At 37.0% G+C, this 22,699-nt stretch overlaps 1 protein-coding gene across 7 annotated transcripts in view; it reads right to left on the bottom strand.

Annotated features, from left to right (window-relative positions):
• Positions 1–22,699, bottom strand: part of PDE1A (phosphodiesterase 1A) — a 335,038-nt gene that overhangs the window by 29,400 nt on the left and 282,939 nt on the right. For all 7 annotated transcript variants that reach the window (XM_072811394.1, XM_072811390.1, XM_072811389.1 and 4 more), the window contains 5 exons: positions 20,425–20,550; positions 17,103–17,204; positions 16,875–16,995; positions 2,745–2,826; positions 379–499 (listed from right to left, as the gene is read on the bottom strand). In XM_072811394.1, the coding sequence (XP_072667495.1) occupies positions 379–499; positions 2,745–2,826; positions 16,875–16,995; positions 17,103–17,204; positions 20,425–20,550 (552 nt within the window). The remainder of the gene's footprint in view (positions 1–378; positions 500–2,744; positions 2,827–16,874; positions 16,996–17,102; positions 17,205–20,424; positions 20,551–22,699) is intronic.

The following is a 22,699-nucleotide window of genomic DNA, read 5'->3' as shown; positions in this document are numbered from 1 at the left end:
CGTCTCTCCAGAGGTACCAGCGGGTTGTAATCGGTTTATTTGTGAGCAAACGGACACGGCTAGGTATGTTAGTATCCAAAGCATGACACATACATTTCCACGCAAATCCCAATAGTTTCATTCTCCTGAGTACTGAATGCTTTCATATTATACGCATGAGTTAGTACCTGCATATGTTTTGCAGGGGACAGCAAGTGACTTTCAAAGGCAGATGCAAAAATCACATGTAGCCACCAGGTGGCAATACTACCTAATAATTCTTTTAAGCATTTCCTGCCCTCCAGTAAGACTGAAAGATAATCGTAAGGAAAAGGTTATTAAACAGCACAAAGATTAAAAAAAAAAAAAAAGGATGCAGAAATGAAGAACATATCAAACCTGCTTGCCCCATAGGAAGAAGTGTCTGTTTTTGAGGCTTCCTCTATAAGAGGAATAATAATTTTCTCTGTCGAGTCTGTCAGAAGAGAAAATGTTGGCTCTACTATGAAATCAATGAAACCTACAAAACCAAAAGCAAAAAAAAAAAAAAAAAAAAGATAAATTGAAACATTTGAATTTCTTGGAATTCTAAAACCTGTAATAACGAAGAGTCTGACGCACTGGATGGTAAGTATCGGCTACAACCCTGACTCAGTTTACCCCTTGCAGTTATTCTGCGTCCAATAATGTGATCTTTCGGGATAACTTAATGGCTCTACAGCTCTATACAATAATCTCCTCAGCATGGAAGTGATACTATTTAAGTTGGATAACTCAAGTATATTGGCTTTGCTACTTAATATTCAGTCTTAGACTCCCATTAACAATAGATTCAAATGAAGGGGTTCCTGGCTGGCTCAGTTGGAAGAACTTGTGACTCTTTTCTTGGGGTTGTGAGTTTGAGCCCCACGCTGGGTGTAGAGATTACTTTACAATAAATAAACAATAAATTCAAATCTACCCAGAGTGAATATATTTTCCTCTCTCAGTGAGAGGGATCATTGCTTTTCTGAAAGGTCTCCCCTTGCTGGTTGAATTTATTACTGACCAACAAAGAATGATATCTCTAAAGCTCCAAAAAAAGCGGAATAACTGACGTTTTGTGCTCAGGCCACAGGAAGGCAGCCGTGTTTTTCCCTCTTAGTGGGTCAGTGAGAGCCTTCTGCTAGGTGTTAATACTTCAAGGTGCTGTTTATTATTCTCTGGATGTAAAGGGAATGTTCACAGCACGTGGGCGTGTTGTATCAAAATCAGCGAAGAGAACAGTAACGTCTCTGGGGGACAGCACCATTCCCCCCACCTTGAGAGGTCAGGACGAGTGAGACCTTAAAGTACTCCTCGAGGAAGAAGACGACACACAGGGAGAAGGGGGCACTGTCCTCCTGGGGGCACTCCCACCCCCTGTTTAGGTGGAGGAAGAGCCAGCCTCTTGCACACTCCGGCCACACTTCAGTGCTATGTACCCCTGCAGAGCTGTGCCCCTAGAAATCAAGTGCTTGTGGCCTTACACACCCCTGAGGGCTACGGGCAACTACCTGAATATAAGACAACATGGGAGGGAGGCTTGTTAAGTGATACCGTACCCAGAAATATCCACATTTGAAGAGTATTCCATCCATCAGATAAAAATAATGCACATTCCAAGTAATGGGGTCAGACATATTATTATACATTAGGGTGCCTTTTTTTTTTTTAAAGAGAGGGAGAGAGGGGAGGGAAGGTGCAGAGGGAGAGACACAATCCAGGCAGGCTCCACACTTGGCTTGGAGCCCATGCCGGGGCTCTGATCCCTGGGCCCTGACATCACCATCTGAGTCGAAGCTTAACCAACTGAGCCACCAGGCGCCCCTCAGGGACATTCTTAACACAAGAAAACACCAATAGCTTTGTGTTTTAATTGACGCCCTCGACTGAAAAGCAGTGTTAATTGGCCTCCAGTGCACTGCTCCTTTGAGTTCTGTCCATGGTTTCAAATACCTGGGACATGGAGACTGCCAAATGAGGGGTCACCTCCACTAACGGGGTGGCAATTTATATGACAGCAACAGTCTCAGAAGATTCCCTTCTTTCCAGCTCGCTTGAGGAGGATCCCAGCCTGCCACACTCACATGTGCTAAACAACGGAGAGCACCTGTGTCATGGGAGCTTGCAACACAATCGTTGGCACTTGGATGGGAAGGGGCAAAGGTCAGAGCAAAGGTCAGGGCTTGGTAGGACGTGCCCGGGGCAAGTGGCAATCCTCATGTTTATTCATCTTAGAGTTCAACGAGGACGCTGCCTCAGGGAATAACCAGTACAAACATCTGGACCACGCAGCACAGCCACAATGTGTTTAATAATGGGCTGAACTTGTTGGCTCATCTACCTAGAAGAGTTTTGTTTCTGGAGGAATATAAGCTACTATATTAAATACACAATGCAAGCTCAGTGACAACAAAACAGACATATTAATGTTTTCATGGATGGTCCTACACACGAAGGATGGGATTACAGATTAGTCATGGGCAACAAAATACAGAAAAGGCTCTTACATGAGAAAAGGCCCATTATTTATTCAAGGGTTACAGAGCAAGTAACACGTTTACTAATACTGCTCGATTGAATGTGTTTTGTGAGAATGTTTTGAAATTCTTATCATTAAATTTATCGTGCGTATGAAGGGAGGTTTTCATGGGTGTTGCCCTCGTGACCAACACGGTTGGTTTATCCACCTGAAAACCGGGGAGCACATCCCACCCTCCACGACCACCATTCTCGAGTAGTACCTATTTGTGACTGGGCCACCATCGTTGACTTCCGATCACAAAGTGGAGAAAATGGAAGTCCTAACTCGGCTTCTTTATCTCCCTGTGGAAAGGAAAGCTTATTAGTACATACTTGGGTTGGAGACGCTTGGATAACAAGTGGTCCAGATACAAAGTCTAAAAAAAAAAGTCACATCTTTAGCTCCTTAATGGGCACTGTGTTATTATTTATTTAATTTTTATAAAACCAAAGGTACAGCCCAAACTGGTGTGATTTTACTCAGTCTCCTTTTGAGGATGTATTTGTTGCTGAAGGAAAAAAAAAAAAAAAAAAAGAACATTTTCAGCACCTGGAGACTGCTTTGGGATGACAACCTCTTTCCTGTGAAGAGATAAACCCATTAAAGAGACAAACCTTGGGCAGCCCCTGTGGCCAAGCGGTTTAGCGCCGCCTTCAGCCCAGGGTGTGATTCTGGAGTCCCGGGATTAAGTCCCAAGTCAGGCTCCCTGCATGGAGCCTGCTTCTCCCTCTGCCTGTGTCTCTGCCTCTCTCTCTCTCTCTCTGTCATGAATAAATAAATAAAATCTTTAAAAAAAAGAGAGAGACAAACCTTTGCTCTTTGGAATTTTCTGCAGCTGCCATAAAATAGTCATCTCACTCTGTCATTTGGCATTTAATTAACAATCAAGCTCGTGGATTTTTATGCTCTTTTTATCCCCCCATGCCAAGTACATCACAGATCTTCAGTATCAAAACTTCATGATTATACTGCTTTTTGAAATTAAAAGCACATAAACATTTTGAAACATGTTTCCACTTATTAACCATTTCACCTGAATCTTCCACAGCAAATCATGTGGAGTATCAACATTCTTATATTCTGTGTGCATAATTTTGTTTTAACATACTCTCAGAAAATTGAAACAACGGTTTTTATTATTTGGTCTTATCTATAGTAGGTTAATTGAGCCCATATGGTAAAGAATTCCATTTATGTTTGGGTGCAACATCACAAGACTAATCCGGTTTTATCTCCTAAAATAAAGGTGGCTGCTCTGTGCAAAACTTTAACTTCACAAGGTTTAATAAAATATCAAACATAGGTTCTTTCCTTTCCATTCAAGGGCATGACCTTACAAAAGAAAGAGAAGCTACTTCCCTTCTCTTTCCTTCAAATTTCTGGCTAATTGAAAGAATGCCTCGGGCTCTATTTTCTCCTAAGGTATTGGTTGTATATCTTCATGGAGCACGCTGGCCTTATGCAAGGCCACAATTTGGGACACATGGTCAGGTTCTGAAATCAGAAAACAAAAGGAAGAGCCTCTCACTTTTGCTTTGTTGTGGAGCATATCATGCAACAATGTAGGACCTGTCTGAGGACTTCGGCATTTCCACTCACTCTGCTTCCTTGAATACCTTTTGGTCGTGATCTTTACAACATCATGTCAATATGTTTTATTGGCTTTACAATCTTTCATTGATGATGTTTTCTGGCACACTTCCTCTAAGCCTTCCTTATAAGCCTCTGATTGCCAGGAGCAGAAAGTTTAAGAACAAAATTGTTTGGGGGGCCATCTAGATATGGTCACTGGACAAGTAGGCAAAGTAGCTGCAAACAGGTATATTTTACTATGTCATGACTTAGAGAAAATAATGAGTAGAATTTCCATGAGCTCTTCTAGCAGCCGTGCTCTTTCCTTGGAGAATAACAACATCCACTCCATTGGGAATTAATATTTACATCCAGCTTAAGGGTCTGAGGAAAGGGATTTATTAGCCTTGGAGTTACAAGACACACACTGGAATCCCTGCTGTTCGGCTGGATCTCTCTGTTATTTCAGACTTAGCGCAACCTTTGCTGAAATGAACTCCCCTCATATGTTACATCACTTGGTAATTACGGCTAACTCATATTGGGAATAAAGATCCAATGGTATCTCCTTGTAGGATTATCCTGAGGTTATCTAAGAGAGTTTATGTGAAGCCTACATTGCCAAATATTTGGTAAACGGTCACTGAATGTTAGCTAATAAAACTGTATTTCTATAGGTGAATAAGATTAAGAGTGCACTTACACGGGGTAGTGTGCAGAAGTGCTGAATCACTACATTGGGCCCTAGAAGCTAACAGAACATTGTATGTTAACTATACTGGAGTTAAAATTAAAAAAAAAAAAAAGAACCCTACTTCACAATAACAAAAATACAAAGCCGTGAGGTATAGATGATGTCTAATGCATATCTTGGATGGTACAGGAAAAAGGACAGGTACTTAATTGAGCATGTGATGGAGTGGCATCATTGCCCCCACCCCTAACTATCCCCACCCCCCCATTTTCTAGCATGGAATTGACATGAGAGGAATTACATGTTGAAGGATTGATTTGTCAGCAGTGTGGTGGATGACTTGAAGTGAATTAAAGATGACCCTTGGGCTTCACCCCTGAATAAGTAGGAGTCTTTCGTGCCACTGATAGAAATAAGACAATCTGAATGAGAATTTGAGATTAACAAAACCAGGAGTTGGTTCTTTAAAAGAATTAATAAGATAGATAAACCATTAGCCAGCCTTATTAAAAATAGGAGAGAAAAGACTCAAATTAATAAAATCATGAATGAGAAAGGAGAGATCACCACCCACACCAAGGAAACACAAAGGATTTTAAAAACTTATTATGAGCAGCTATACGCCAATAAATTAGGCAATCTAGAAGAAATGGACGCATTTCTGGAAAACCACAAACTACCAAAACTGGAACAGGAAGAAATAGAAAACCTGAACAGGCCGATAACCAGGGAGGAAATTGAAGCAGTCATCAAAAACCTCCCAAGATATAAAAGTCCAGGGCCAGATGGCTTCCCTGGGGAATTCTATCAAACGTTTAAAGAAGAAACCATACCTATTTTACTAAAGCTGTTCCGAAAGATAGAAAGAGGTGGAGTACTTCCAAACTTGTTCTATGAGGCCAGCATCACCTTAATTCCAAAACCAGACAAAGACCCCACCAAAAAGGAGAATTATAGACCAATATCCCTGATGAACATGGATGCAAAAATTCTCAACGAGATACTAGCCAACAGGATCCAACAATACATTAAGAATATTATTCACCATGACCAAGTGGGATTTTTCCCTGGGATGCAAGGCTGGTTCAACACTCGTAAAGCAATCAATGTGATTGATCATATCAGCAAGAGAAAAAAACAAGGACCATATGATCCTGTCAATAGATGCAGAGAAAGCATTTGACAAAATACAACATCCATTCCTGATTAAAACTCTTGAGAGTGTAGGGATAGAGGGAACATTCCTTAGCATCTTAAAAGCCATCTATGAAAAGCCCACAGCAAATATCATTCTCAATGGGGAAACACTGGGAGCCTTTCCCCTAAGATCAGGAATGAGACAGGGATGTCCACTCTCACCACTGCTATCCAACATAGTACTAGAAGTCCTAGCCTCAGCAATCAGACAACAAAAAGAAATAAAAGGCATTCAAATTGGCAAAGAAGAGTCAAACTCTCCCTCTTTGCAGATGACATGATACTGTAACATAGAAAACCCAAAAGACTCCATCCCAAGATTGCTAGAACCCATACAACAATTTGGCAGTGTGGCAGGATACAAAATCAATGCCCAGAAGTCAGTGGCATTTCTATACACTAACAATGAGACTGAAGAAAGAGAAATTAAGGAGTCAATTGCACCCAAAAGCATAAGATACCTAGGAATAAACCTAACCAAAGTAAAGGATCTATACCCTAAAAACTACAGAACACTTCTGAAAGAAATTGAGGAAGACACAAAGAGATGGAAAAATATTCCATGCTCATGGATTGGAAGAATTAATATTGTGAAAATGTCCATGCTACCCAGGGCAATGTACACATTCAATGCAATCCCTATCAAAATACCATGGACTTTCTTCAGAGAGTTGGAACAAATCATCTTAAGATTTGTGTGGAATCAGAAAAGACCCCAAATAGCCAGGGGAATATTAAAAAAGAGAACCATAGCTGGGGGCATCACAATGCCAGATTTCAGGTTGTACTACAAAGCTGTGGTCATCAAGACAGTGTGGTACTGGCACAAAAACAGACACATAGATCAGTGGAACAGAATAGAGAATTCAGAAGTGGACCCTCAACTTTATGGTCAACTAATATTCGACAAAGCAGGAAAGACTATCCATTGGAAGAAAGACAGTCTCTTCAATAGATGGTGCTGGGAAAATTGGACATCCACATGCAGAAGAATGAAACTAGACCACTCTCTTGCACCATACACAAAGATAAACTCAAAATGGATGAAAGATCTAAATGTGAGACAAGATTCCATCAAAATCCTAGAGAAGAACACGGGCAACACCCTTTTTGAACTTGGCCACAGTAACTTCTTGCAAGATACATCCACTAAGGCAAGAGAAACAAAAGCAAAAATGAATTATTGGAACTTCATCAAGGTAAGAGCTTCTGCACAGCAAAAGAAACAGTCAACAAAACTAAAAGACAACCTACAGAATGGGAGAAGATATTTGCAAATGACATATCAGATAAAGGACTAGTATCCAAGATCTATAAAGAACTTATTAAACTCAACAGCAAAGAAACAAACAATCCAATCATGAAATGGGCAAAAGACATGAACAGAAATCTCACAGAGGAAGACATAGACATGGCCAACAAGCATATGAGGAAATGCTCCGCATCACTTGCCATCAGGGAAATACAAATCAAAACCACAGTGAGATACCACCTCACACCAGTGAGAATGGGGAAAATTAAGACAGGAAACCACAAATGTTGGAGAGGATGTGGAGAAAGGGGGACCCTCCTGCACTGTTGGTGGGAATGTGAACTGGTGCAGCCACTCTGGAAAACTGTGTGGAGGTTCCTCAAAGAGTTAAAAATAGACCTGCCCTATGACCCAGCAATTGCACTGTTGGGGATTTACCCCAAAGATACAGATGCAATGAAACGCCGGGACACCTGCACCCCGATGTTTCTAGCAGCAATGTCCACAATAGCCCATCTGTGGAAGGAGCCTCGGTGTCCATCAAAAGATGAATGGATGAAGAAGATGTGGTCTATGTATACACTGGGATATTCCTCAGCCATTAGAAACGACAAATACCCACTATTTGCTTCGACGTGGAGGGACCTTGAGGGTATTATGCTGAGTGAAATACGTCAATTGGAAAAGGACAAACATTATATGGTCTCATTGATTTGGGGAATATAAAAATTAGTGAAAGGGAATAAAGGGAAAGGAGAGAAAATGAGTGAAAATATCAGTGAGGGTGACAAAACATGAGAGACTCCCAACTCTGGGAAATGAACAAGGAGTAGTGGAAGGGGCGGTGGGTGGGGGGTTGGGGTGACTGGGTGATGGGCACTGAGGGGGGCACTTGGTGGGATAAGCACTGGGTATTATGCTATATGTTGGCAAATTGAACTCCAATAAAAAAATAAAAATTAAAAATTAAAATTAAAAAATGAGAATTTGAAGACTATTATGGATTTAAGATATTGAGAATAAAGTGTAAGAATCATCACTGCTTATGCTAAAATAATAAGAATATTACTATTGTTAACATAGGAATAAAGCTCCTCATATATACATCATGGGAAATGTGATATTGGAGATACTTATCTGATCTAGGCAGAAACAGCTGATTGGTTATATTGATGTAGGGGCTGTTGTCTGGTATTTTAGAAGCTATATTTTTATACTATATAACAGACTTCCTTTGTTTGACCTAAAAATGATAATTTGGGCCTGAAGAAGGCATTGTGATGACTGACCTTCCATGACCTAAACTTTATACAATGCTAGATAGTAACATTTTCATATAGGACTCAGGCATTTGACAGATACATGTGGGTCCACCTTCCTATATTTTGAATTAGAAATTTTAAATTCTATTTGCTTCTTGTATCTCACAATGGAATCTGGATATTAAATTTCCACTGCTAAAGCACACTGAATGTTAAGCACATTAATTATTTATTTATAAATATTTAAAGTGTTGTTCTTCAGGGTGAATTAAGGCCATGAATGCAAGATTAGTAGAGGGCCCTATAGCCAGACTGAGGACTTCATAAACCCAATTGGACAAAGCGGGTGTTACTAAAGGAGAGAGAAAACTGTGTAAAGAGAAATTTGGATTTCCTGAGTATAAATTTGACAAATTTTATAATTTTCCTTACTGTGTCCTGGCATAGGGAACATTCACTTTCCATCAAGATGAAATCAGGGGTCAAGGCAATAGACATTGTAGAAGTCAACTAGTTTTTCTTGGAGGATATATTTTCATTAGAGGGTGCCACCTTCTGAAGGCCAAAAATGTACTTTCAAAAATTAGTAAAATACCGAATATACATATATATTCTAGTGCATTGACTTGTACAGTGGTTGGAGCAAAAATATAGCATCCTAAGGCTACCAAACTCAATTCATTAGCCAACACAACTCAATTCTGATCCTAGATCTCTGCATCTGTTCTTGGGGATGAGCCTGCAGGCAGGGAAGGGGAGAAGGTTACCCCTGCCACATGGAAACACAAGGTAGTCTGTGCTTAGGCTCATGCCTGTCTTGGGAATTCCCCTGGAGGTCGTTGAGGTTCCTTCTCTGAAAGGCCACAATAGAGACCAGAAGTTATTTTTATGTTTTCCTAACAGTGTGAAATGCTCCAATTGATGTCAACAGGGTGTCCAATCTAGTGACTTACTGGCATATTGTTTTTTCATTTTTGCATTTTATCTGAAGCCAAAGCAATTTCTATAGCTTTCAAGAATTGGAAAGGATAGAAAAGGGCGAAGTATAGAAATCCTGAGGAACCTTTGGCATTGAAACCCAAGTTCTAATCATAGAAGCCACACCAACAACAAACATACAGGAAGCTCCTGACCACAGACCTGGGGGCCACTATAAGGTGAAGGGTGAGTTTGAGGGGCCACTAGTTCTGCAGGGGAATTTAACTGAGGAGAAGGGAAAGAAGCAATAGTTTAGCCTTCTTGGGACAACTCAAAGGATTTAGGTCACCCGAGTACCCCCTTTTCTTCCTTCCTTCTAAAAATGGCCCTTCTAAATTCTAGAAAGCCCCCAAAACTGTCTAAAAGCTTAATGATTATTAGAGCTAACATATTCACTTTCAGCAAAATTTATGATATGCTATAGTTGTGTTTTTGTGAGTTATATTTCATAGAACATTAGTACCCCCTGTACAATACTTACATGCCTCTTAAAACTATGAACTTTGATTCTTAAATGTTATTATCCTGACTCATAGCTACGGTTCTTTATATTGAGGATTTTTTTTTTTTTTTGGTTGTGTCTCAATTTTTGATGCCAGGTCCTTGGCTGAGAGTGTACCAACTAAATACATTTTTATTACTATGGGAAATGCAATCTATTTTGAAATAACGCACTTCATACTGCTTCTAGCAATATTGAACACAAAGGGGCCTGATGGTATACAATTTAGGATAAAGTAATTATTTGGCTCTTCCCTCCCCCCAAAAATTGCATTCCCAATAATTTGTTCCTCCTTATTTGACAAGGTAATTCTTATTGGTAAGTGTAGATTTTACCTAAATGTCATTTTATGTCACAAAACAGCTAGACGAAAAAGGGGAAAATTCACTTACTTATAGGGCTTATGCAGTAGGAAGCATGAACAAGTTTTAATGACAGGAAATATTTCTTTTAACTTTATTATTTTATCTTTTATTATTTGCAGAAACTTATTATTCTGCCAACCTGTTCAAGGAGAGAAAAAAAGCAAAAGCCTGTGTTCCTGTACTCACGCATTCCTCTGCTGGTCCCTCTATCTCTGATCTGTCCTATCAGTCATATTTGAAATGAGGGGAGCATTTTCTGAATTCACACATTACAGCAAGAGGGCAGAGCCAACTGTGTTGACCTGCACAAACACTTGAGGAGAGGCCATGAACTCTACTGATGAATGTCACAATTGTGCTGTGAAACCTGCTTTGGAGATGAGGACATGCTTTACCATCAGCTGCTTACTAGAGACAGAAATAAGAGTTTCTCAAGGCTGCAAATTCTGGATACAATTCTGATCTCTTCAGGCTACGGTTTCTCATGGCTTTAGAAGGTACACTTAACTTAAAGAGACTCATAAACTTGTTTTGCTTGTAAACATGTTTGTTGGTAGTACAAACTTACTTGTTTTGACCTTCACCTGTTTTTGCTCTATATTTTTCTGAAGGAGATTTGAAAGTCACTTATGTTTACAAGTCCAGAGACTGAGAAATACAATATTCCATTATTAAAAACTCAAGGCCTAAATCAACTTATTATGATCTGAAAGGAATTTTATAAATGAAGAGAAGAAGGAATGAGACAATTTGATTTTATAATATTCCATATAAACACATATGTTTTCGTCTCCTTCGAGCCCTAAGGACCTTATATGTTAAGGTCATTGAAGCAAAGGTGGTCAATTTCTGAACATTTTGGGATGATACAAATGCCTATTATTGCCCATCAACAATCCTGTCAAAAAACAAAACAAAAACATGACACTCTCTTTCTCTAACACAATCTGAAAATGAGATTACAAAAACATTCCAAACATCATGATGCTACTACACCTATTTCAAGACTTGACCTTTTGTGCTGTGAGCATTTTAACCTCTATGTAGATATTTAGATATCTGAGTTCATCAGGCATTGAGAATGACAGAGTTGCTAAGTAGCCATATGGAAGAGTTTTTCTCCACCCTGGATTTCAGGTGACAAAAATCACTGCATGCTGGAAGCAGCTTCATTATTACTATCAGTCACCTTTCTAGAAATTCAAGAATCTGATAGTGAACTTCAAAAACATCTGGACTCCATATCATTAAATTCATTACTCTCATGGTTCTATAAGGTATTCTTTGGTTTTAAATCAATAAAAGACAGGGATAATAGAAGTCATGATACTCCTTGGGTATCTAACAGTAATTTTTAAGAGTCCAGAATATATTAGAACTTTTCTTAACACTGGTTTTTTGTTTTGTTTTGTTTTTAGATTTCAAGTCATCAATGAAGTAGCCTTATTCTGAGATGTTCTATTTTAAATCAAAGGAAAACTTAATGTACAAATCTTAAAAGCATAGATTATGAACACACTTGTGTAGTTAACACTCAACTAATATATAAAATATTTCCATCACTTCCAATCCCTGAACACTTTCCAATGACTCTCACCTCCTATAGGCACTCAGTGTCCAGATTTCAATTACCATAGATTAATTTTGCCAGTTTTGAACTTCATATAAATGGAATCATGTAGTATGTATTTTTTGAGATTTATCCTTGTTTGTATTACTAGTCCATTTTTTATTGTTGCATGGTATTCCATTGTATGACTATACTATGATTTATTTATTCGTTTCTATTTTTGATGCAAATTTGGACTGTGTCTAGTGTTGGGCTATTGTAAGTAATATGGTTATGACTACTCCCCATTTGGTGGGCACAAGCACCAATTTTTCTCTTACACACTTATGGGTGGACACACTGGGTCATAAAGAATATTAAGTTTCACTTTAGTGAATACTAACCAGTAGTTTTCAGGTGGGTTGCAATGATTTATACTTCAATCAACAATTGCCTGATATTTCCAGTTGCTCTGCATTGTCAGTAACACTTAATATTTTCTGTCCTTTTAATTTTGGCTATAGGATGAGGATGAAGAGGTAACTGATTGTGATTTTTATGTATAATTCTTTGATAAGCAATGGTAATGGGCATACCACCCATTTGTGTATTTTCTTTTATGAGGTATCTGATCAAATTAGATATTTTTTTTAAATTACTGATTTGTAGGAGTTATTTATGCAATCTGTGAGCAAGTCCTCGGACAGATATTTGTAGTACAAATATTTTCTCATTTAAATTTTGCTCTTGTCCACTTTATCAATTTTTTTTTCTTTTAAGTCAGTGCTTTATGTGTCTTCTCTAAAAAATGTATGGCTACTCTCACAATGAGAGAGATTTTCTCCTAAGTTTTCCTCCAGAAACTTTAGAGTTTTAGGTTTTGTATTAAGGCTGGAGTCAATCTTTTTTTTTCTTCCAAAGATTTTATTTATTTATTCATGAGAGACACAGAGAGAGAGGCAGAGACATAGGTAGAAGAAGAAGCAGGCTCCTTACAGTGAGTCTGATGTGGGACTCGATCCCAGAACTCTGAGACCATGACCTGAGCCAAAGGCAGATAGATAGATGCTCAACCACGGAGTCATCCCAGTGCCCCAAGGGTGGGGTCAATCTTGAATTGCTATTTATATATGATATAGGTAAGGGACAAGATTCCTTTTCTCCCATATATTTAGTATTCCATTACTATTTACAGACTTTCCCTTCTCCACTTAACTGTTTTGTTGCCTTTGTAGAAAATCAAATGACCATACAAGTATTTTTTTTTTTTTTTGTGACATCTGTCACCCATTGATCAACAGAGTTGGGATAACTATTCTATTTTATTGATCTATTTGTCACTCTCCATGTTAATAATACACTGCCTTGATGACTCTAGCTTTCTACTAAGTCATGTAATACAAGGGTAAATTCTCCAACTTTCTCCTCTTTTTCAAAATTGTCTTGGTTATTTTTAGGTTCTTAATTTCTGTGTCAATTTAGGATTACTTTTCTTTCAAATGCTACAAAGAAGTCTATTACAACTTTTGATAAGGATTATGCTAAGTATATTAATCAATTTTAGAAGAATTGACATCTTAATATGTTAATCCATTAACATGGTATACCTTTCAATCTGCATAGATAGGTCTTTAAAAATCTTCTCTCAACAGTATCCTATGGTTTTTCAGTGTTTAGGTTTTATATGCATTTAATTAAATATATTCCCAAATATTTTTATTATTATGCTATTATAAGTCATACTGTCTTTAAATTTTCATTTTCAAGTTGTTTATTGCCAGCATACAGACTACAGTCGACCCTACAACTCTATTAAAATTATCAGTTCTGGTCGCTATTTATAGATTCCTTAAAATTTTCTATGTAAGGGATCCCTGGGTGGCTTAGCGGTTTAGTGTCTGCTTTTGACCCAGGGTGTGATCCCGGAGTCCCGGGATTGAGTCCCAAGTCGGGCTCCGTGCATGGAGCCTGCTTCTCTCTCTCTCTGCCTGTGTCTCTGCCAATCTCTCTCTCTCCCTCTCTCCCTCCCTCTCTATCATGAATAAATAAAATCTTTAAGAAAAAAAATTTCTATGTAGAAGCTCATGTTTCTGCAAATAAAGTCAGTTCTTTTGATTTCTATCCAATCTACTTTATTTTCTTCTATTTATTGTAATGGCTAGAGCTTCAAATGCCATTTTGAAAGGAAGTGGTAAGAGCAGATATCTTGAACTTAGCATGAAAGTGTTCAATATTTCACCAGGAAGTATTATGTAAGCTATAGACACTTTTTACCATGTTTAGAGAGGTCTCTTATTTCTAGTTTGCAGAAAGTTTTTGTAATTAATGTCTTTTGAATTTTGTCAAAGGTCTTTTCTGCATCTATTGAGATGATTGTAGGATTTTTTTTCTCTTAATACAGTAAATTACTTTGAATGATTTGTAATATTAAAACAACCCAGTTCATAATTTGTACTCTTTTACTCTATTGCTGGATTGGATTTGCTAATATCTAAAGGAATATTTCACCTAGGTTTGTGACATAGATGGATGATTAATTTTCTTTACTTGCAAAATCTTTGTCAAGTTTTGTCAGGATTATACTGATAATTTTCCCTCTCACTCTGTGTTATGAAATAATTTGTGTAAAACTGGCATTATTTCTTTTTGAAACGCTTGAAGAACTCACCATCTCTCAACTGAATTGAGAACTGAAATGAGAATTAAGAACTGCCTGAATCTTTCTTCATGGAAAGAGTTTAAATTACAAATTCAATGTTTATAAATAGATATATGGATATACAAATAACAACTTTTTCTTGTGTTTGTTTTGGTAATTTATATCTTTCAAAGAATTTGACAATTTCTTCTAAGTTGTCAAATGCTTTGGCATAAATTGTGCATAAGGTTCCTTATCCTTTTGCTATATGTAGGGTCCATAATGATAACTTCTCTTTTACTTATAATTTATGTTTTTTTTCTCTTTTTAAACTTGCTAATAATTTTATTATACTTTTCAGAGAACCAATTGCTTTCTTTGTTAATTTTTGCTATTGTTTGTCTTTGTTCTATTTCATTGATTTCCACTTTTATGTTTGTTACTTCCTTCCCTCAATTTATTTTGGTTTAATTTTCCTAACTTCTCCTAGCTTATTTAAGTGTTTTATGTTTGTTACTTTATGTTTGTTACTTCCTTCCCTCAATTTATTTTGGTTTAATTTTCCTAACTTCTCCCAGCTTATTTAAGTGGACGAGCAGGCAATTGATACATACTTTTTTCTTTTCTAATATGAGTATTTAAAGCTATAAAATTTCCTCTAAGCATTGCTTTAGCTGTATCTGACAAAATTTCACAGGTTGTGTTTTCATGATCATTTAAAATATTTAAATTTTTTTCTTAACCTGAACGAAGTCATTCTGTCTTTTCATATTTCTATTTTTCTTCTCTCTCATATGATAAAATTGTTCTTAAAGATCTCTAAGTTCTCATTAGATTTACAATTTTCTAGTTAAGTATCTGGTTGAATACATGAAATTATAATTTTTATTTGACCATAGTATACAGTTGGCCTGTAGAACTGGATAGGTTTTAACATTTGTGGTGTGTTTTTTTTAACCACAAAATGTATTAAAATATTTAAAAACTGTTTTTAGTATTTAAATACTTAAATTTGGAAGATGCTACCAGGTAATTTTCTCTAGGACTATGCAAGGCTATTTTAAAGTGAAACCATGTTATCATAGCCATTGACAATTACATTACAAATATAGTAATATATTCAGTCTTCATGTCTTAAGAAAGATGTAATATCAATTGGCCATTCCTTATTATATTATTTATAATTAAACTATAACCATAAGTATAGGGCTTTCTGGAGTTGAGTCACTCTAACAAATTATCAAACCTGAAGAAGGTCATGGGAAACCTTGAATTTATAACCAGTGGTCAGAAGGGCTGGTGTCCTAGGGCCCCTCTTGAGGTTGGCATCTTGAAGTGAAGCCACTCTTAGGGAAAACTGAGCCTTTATCTTTGGGAACTGATACTAATTCTGGGTAATTAACATCATAATTGTATTGTGGTACCTCAGGTGGGAGTGGAAACAGAACAGGGATACTATTTTTAAAAAGTATACTGTGGTAGAGACCGCTAGCCATTCCCCATGTCCAAGCTTGCTTTTTCATATAATAATTTAGTTTTTACTCAGGCATGCATCCATCTAACAAAAAACTACATTTCTCAGCCTCCCTTGCAACTATGCATATATAACTAAATTTTAACCAACAAGGTGTATACAGCAGTGCTATATATCCTCTCCTTTCCCATTTTATGATGAAAGGTATCTGCTGGGTGCCTGGGTGGCTCAGTGGTCGAGTGAGTGTCTGCCTTTGGTTCAGGTTGTGATCTCAGGGTCCCTGAAAGGAGTCCCACATACAGCTCCCTGCATGGAGCCTGCTTCTCCCTCTGCCTGTGTCTCTGCCTCTCTCTGTGTGTCTCTCATGAATGGATAAGTAAAATCTTTTAAATAACTTTAAAAAAGAAAATAAAAGATATTTGCTATCTCTTAACAGTAGACAATGATGCTAATTTTTTTCTTTCTTTCTTCTTTCCTCCCTCCCTCCACTCCTTCCTTCCTTCCTTCCTTCCTTCCTTCCTTCCTTCCCTCCCTCCCTCCCTCCCTCCCTCCCTCCCTCCCTCCCTCCTTCCTTCCTTCCTTCCTTCCTTCCTTCCTTCCTTCCTTCCTTCCTTCCTTCCTTCCTTCTTTCCTGGGGTGGCATCTGAGATCCAAGACTTGATTCTCTTCTTCAAAACATATATTATGCCACACAGGATTATGAAATACATTTATCTGAAAGATTAATAAATTCTGCTTAAAGTCTAAAGAATGTGTTGTGGCCAGTTGATAAGAGTAAGTCACAAGTCCTGGATTGTGTATAGAAAGTATGCCAATATGCATAGTCACTATTTCCAAAAACATTTGCACATATTGTGAAAGAGGCACCTGTAGGAAAAACTCCTCCATCAGGGCCATGGTCCACCGGTAGTGCAGCTGCCAGGACTTGGCCGGGTGGCTGATGTCTGCTGCATGAAGAATCAGGGACATAGTTTTGGCTTTGTCAATCCTGTCAAACCAAGGACATGTTCAAATTATCAGAACAAAGTAACAAATTACAGTCTTTTCTGAGTCTAAGCTCATGGAACTTTAACATGACAGAAGAAAATAACCTACCCTTCAGGCTGCTGCAAACTGTTTCTTATATTTTTAATTTGCTGGAAGTGACCTGACATGTCTGTAGATAAAACCATTTCAATCACTAGGTTCCGAAGATCCCTGTGGAGTCATCAAAAGAAGAAAGGTTCATTTGGCCCTTGATGATTCCCAAGTAAAACATTTCCTTAAATATTGCTAATTAAATTTTATTTTTCTTAATGGATATGAGCACAAAAGATGCTACTTTACATGTAAAAGAGCTCACAAACGTTGACGTTATTTCACCCTTTAATTCTTATGGCTTTAGGAAGTTGCCAGGAGAGTGATCTGTGAATGATGCTGTTTAACATGTCCCCTTAAAGAACTGGATGCTTTCCCCACACACATTCACAACCCTCCCCTACCCATAATTCCCAAATACTGTTTTTCTATCTGAAGGGATCCTGACCAACCTAAAAAAATTTTTTTTAATTAAAAATAAATGCAGTATTTGCTATTATTAAAACCACCACTATTCATTCAGGATATATCCAGTCCAAGCAGTGTCCTACGTGCTTTAAATGATGAGATATTATTATTATTGCACACTAGAGGGGATAAGAGTTTTGCCCAGTCACACAGGTAGATGGCAGAGATAAGATTCAACCCCAAGAGTTCACACTCCTTAAAGCTGACACTTGCACCACTTCTATCATAAGACCCCCAGGGAAGCCAAGATGCTAAAGTGAGTGGGGATTCTCTATTTCAGCGTTTGGTACCCTGACTCTACAATCTATTGTAGACAGAGCTATTGGTACTATTGAAATTTTAATCAAATTTTAATCTAAGCTATAAATGCAGGGACCATATCACAAAACTTGTGCATGAATAACTCATTCTCACACTATGTAGGAAATTAGTTAGCTCAGCAAAGGCTTGCATGTTCTACAATTCATTGCTTGCTCACTACGGATAGATAAAAAGGTCACTTACACTGGAAATCATATTTTATTTTCATTCTGTGGCATGGCTAATAGAGTAATAAGCTAAAGAAAAGGTATGTGGTCAAGTTGAATTATAATCTTGTGTCAAAGATATTTAACCTAAAGTTTGTATGATTGAATGATTTGTTTTTAAAACAATCACATATTAGAGGTACTTGCTGAAAATTATGAGTGCTCAATTCAACTGAATTTTTAGATGGGCACCGTGAGATATCAATGCTCTGGTTACTGTTGACAATACTGGATAGCTTGCATACAGAACACTTTTACCCAGATATTAAAGGAAAGGAAACTAAAGATAGTTAATAAAATTATTCTTAATTACATTTTTTCTCTGGAATTATGAAGAGACCCATATTACAATAGCAACTGAACCAAAATATTCATTCTAAGGAAAAATGAGATGAAAGTTTTATGAAATCTACAAAATTGGTGCATTGTACTTTCCAAATAAGTGATGAGTAAATGCTAGATATTATCAATAATCAACTAATAATGTATCAATAAACTAAGCAAAATAGTGCATAAGGGAAATGTTACTTATTTATGAGTCTTCCTTATCAAAATTTTTAATTGTTGCATTTATTGTTTAAGTTACATTGAGAAATAAATAGGTATGCAAACAGACAACCAACAAGTCTTTAAAAAGCTATTCATATTTTAATTTGTGGTAAAACGTTATCAAGTTTATACTAGCAAATGCATCTTTGGTAGCTTTTAAGAAACAATATTGGATCAATTAAATTCTACAATCTATATGGTAGTATAGTATTTGTTAAAACAATTCTATAAAAACATACAATTAGGATGATTCTGAGAAGTTACTGTACAGAAAATCTATAAAATATTACAGGAATAAATTGTTAGAATAGTAAAGATGTTAAAGGACAAAAAGGTAGTAGGAAAAAAAATCACACTGAAGTAGCAACAGAATCAACTTTGAGAAGGAAAGAGGTTAACTGAAAGGAATATCCATAAAAATTAGTAATATAAATGTTACCTCTGGGAATACTAATCACTGGTGAAAAATTAATACTCAAAATGTAAATAATCATCTTTTGAACCATAGGAAATGCTTCCAAACTTATCTCCCTACTCCTACCTTTGCCCTTCTATTCTCTACGTAGCCCAGTAGCTGTAGCTTTAAAATTCTTTTGCAATTAGATGCTCGCTTTCTTAGATGGAAACCCAACTGGGATATCATTTCTTGCAGAATAAAATGAAAGGCCCAAACCAGCTTCCCAAAACTAAGTGCTTCCTTCCACTGACATTAGATCTGCTTCTACAGTTGCAACAGGGAGCCCATATTTTTTACACAGCTTCAAAAATGGCCTTGAAAAAAACAGAAAGCTTGAGTACTGGGACAAGTAACCATCAGAAATTAGAGCTTGTTTTAAACCTTGAATTAACTATTTATTCTATATTCCTTCATTTATTTTCAGGCAGTTCTTGATCCCAAGGCACTTCTTTTCTTCTACCTCAATTTAAAGAAAAAAATGAAAACCCCCTGATATTTAAATAGGAAACTTTCTGGCTCATTATCTAACTTTTAACAAAATCCTTGTTAAAGATAGGGCTATTTTTTTTAAGTATAAGTAGGTCTCATTGACTAGTAGGGATATGTAGATGTATTTGCACTAAAAATTTCTATGTTTATCAGAAATTCATACTTAACTGGACATCCCTTATTTTTATTTGCTAAATCTGGCAGGCCAGATTTTTTTCATCAGATGAACCAGCTGATGATGACCAAAGGATCAAGAAGGAAGTTATGCTAAGTGGTAGGGGTACATCTTGTTATTTCCCTCTACATGACAATAAGTTATCATCAATCCATGATTTTTTTTTTTTGGCAGACAGATGCCTTGGAGAAACAAGTTAAGATTTCCCTCTGCTTCTGGGTCATTTTAGCATATTTGTAATTTTTTTCCTCAAACAGTGAATTTTTAAATTTTTTTTAAAAGCTAAATTCCACATAGAGAAAAGTAATATATGAAGGAATCCATATTCACTAAGATTTTGAATTTTTTAGGAGCACATATTGGTACAATTAAGCAGAGCTCCATTCCCGAGAGCACATCATTATGTACCCTAAGTATTCGCTGTGTGGTGTGCAGTCTTACGGACTGGCTATGATGTAGACAGATGTGGAATTAGCCTGGGAAATAGCTCAACTCCAACCAGCCGAGCCTGGCTCCTGAACATCTTCTAGGTACTAATCCTCAAAATCATCCAGTCAAGGGGAATTTTTATAATGTGAGTATGGGATTGACTTTCTTCTGTTTTCTTCACTTTAACTTATATAATTTAACTTTTACCCAAAATTGAATTTCCTCCACGCTTCCTTTGAAACTCACCTCCAGTCATCTTTGGATAAATTTATCAAAACATTCATTTCTTCTTCTTGCATAAGTCGATAAGCTGCACTCACATGGTGATTCTCTAGGACAGAGCGATCATTATACAAAAGGGCAACATCTGACCTAAGAATTAAAAACACAATGTCCAGCAGATGATTTCTTTAGACTTCACAAGTATTTACTAAAAATACTCATGTCACAAGACATCTTATCAATAAGAATTTTATAGTTGAACACCTACATTTATGGAAGTACTTAGTGTCTTTTTTTTTTTAACCATATGATAACTTAAAAATAGACTTTTTTTTTAGCACAGTTGTAGTTCACAGCAAAACTGACAGGAAAGTACAGAAATTTGTCATATACCCCCTCACCCCAGACATGTAAAACTGCCCCCCTCATTACTGACATCTCCCACTAGGGTAGTACTTGGTTATAATTTATAGTTGTACATTGAACATCATTATCACCCAAAGTCCATAGTTTCCATTAGGATTCACTCTTGGACATTCTGTGCACATTCTTGAAATCAGGCAAATGTACAAATGACATTAGCACTGCCATTATGCACCCGCCATTATGCACCCGCCATTATACACCAACCATTATGCACCCACCATTATGCACCCACCATTATACACCCACCATTATGGCATTACACAGAATATTTTCACTGCCATATAAATCTTCTGTGCTGTCTGTTCATCCCTCCCATGCCTGTAACCCCTGGCAACCACTACTTTTTTGTCTCCATAGTTTCAGCTTTTGCAGAACATCATATATTTAAAATCATATAGTGTGTAACCCTTTCAGACTGACTTCTTACACTTACTAATATGCACCTAAGATTCCTCCATGCGTTTTCATGGCTCAATAGCTCAATTCTTTTGAACACTGAGTAATATTCTATTGTCTGCCTCTTTCACAATTTACCCTTTCACCTACTGAAGGACACCTCAGTTGCTTCCGTGTTTTGGCCATTATGAATAAAGCTGCTACAAATATCCATATTCAGGTTTTTGTGTGGACATAATTTTTCAGCTCCTTTAGATAAATAAAGACATGCAATTGCTGGATTGTATGGTAAGAGTATGTTTAGTTTTCCAGGAAACTGCCCAACTGTCTTTCTAAATGTCTGTACCATTTTGCATCCCCACTACAACGCAGGAGAGTTTCAATGGCTACACATCCTCATCAACAATTGGTGTCTTAGCCATTCTAATAGATGTGTAGTGGTATCTCATTGTTTTAATGTGCATTTCCCTGATGATATATAATGTGGAACATCATTTCATATGCTATATGAAATCTGTATATCTTCTGTGGTGAAGTGTCTGTTGAGGCACATTTTTAAGTGGGGTCACTTATTATTGTGGAGATTAAAGAGCTTTTTGTATATTTTGCATAACAGTCCCTTATCAGATATATCTTCTGCAAATATTTTCTCCTATCTTGTGGATGGACTCATTGTCCTGATACTGTCTTTTGTAGAGCATAAATTTTTAATTTTAATGAAATCCAGCTTATCAATTGTTTTTTGTGAATTTTTCCTTTAGTGTTGTATCTAAGAAGTCATTGCCACATTCAAGATCATCTAGGTTTTCTCTTAGGTTAACTTCTAGGAGTTTGATAGTTTCACATTTTATTTTATTTTATTTAAGATTTTACTCATTTATTAATGAAAGACAGAGAGAGAGAGAGAGGCAGAGGGAGAAGCAGGCTCCATGCAGGAAACCCAACGTGGGACTCGATCCCATGTCTCCAGTACCAGGCCCTGGGCTGAAGGCAGCGCTAAACCGCTGAGCCACCCAGGCCGCCACAGTTTTGCATTTTATATTTAGGTCTATCCATTTTGAGTTTTTGTGAGGAGAATAAGGTCTGTGTCTAGATTTTTTTTTTTTTTTGCATATTCAGTAGTTTCAAATCCATTTGTTGAAGAAACTAGATTATCTTTGGTCTATTGCATTGCCTTTGCACCTTTATCAAAGATCAGTTGAGTATATTTTTTATGTGTCTATTTCTGGGCTCTGTTCCATTGATCTATTTGCCTATTCTTTTACTAATACCACATTATCTTGACTACTGTAGCTTTATACTGAGTCTAGAAGTTAGTATCAATTCTCCAACTCTGTTCTTCTCTTTCTGTAATGTGTTGGCTGTTCTGGCTCTTTTGCCTTTCCATGTAAATTTTAAATCCACTTGTCAATATCCAAAAAATAATTTGCTGGGAGTTTGACTGGGGTGGCACTGAATCTGTAGATCAAGTTAAAAA

Source organism: Canis lupus, chromosome 34 (genome assembly GCF_048164855.1).
Source record: "Canis lupus baileyi chromosome 34, mCanLup2.hap1, whole genome shotgun sequence".
NCBI lineage: Eukaryota > Metazoa > Chordata > Mammalia > Carnivora > Canidae > Canis > Canis lupus.
Note: the sequence above shows the minus strand (reverse complement) of the source record. Positions and strands in the feature narration are given on the sequence as shown.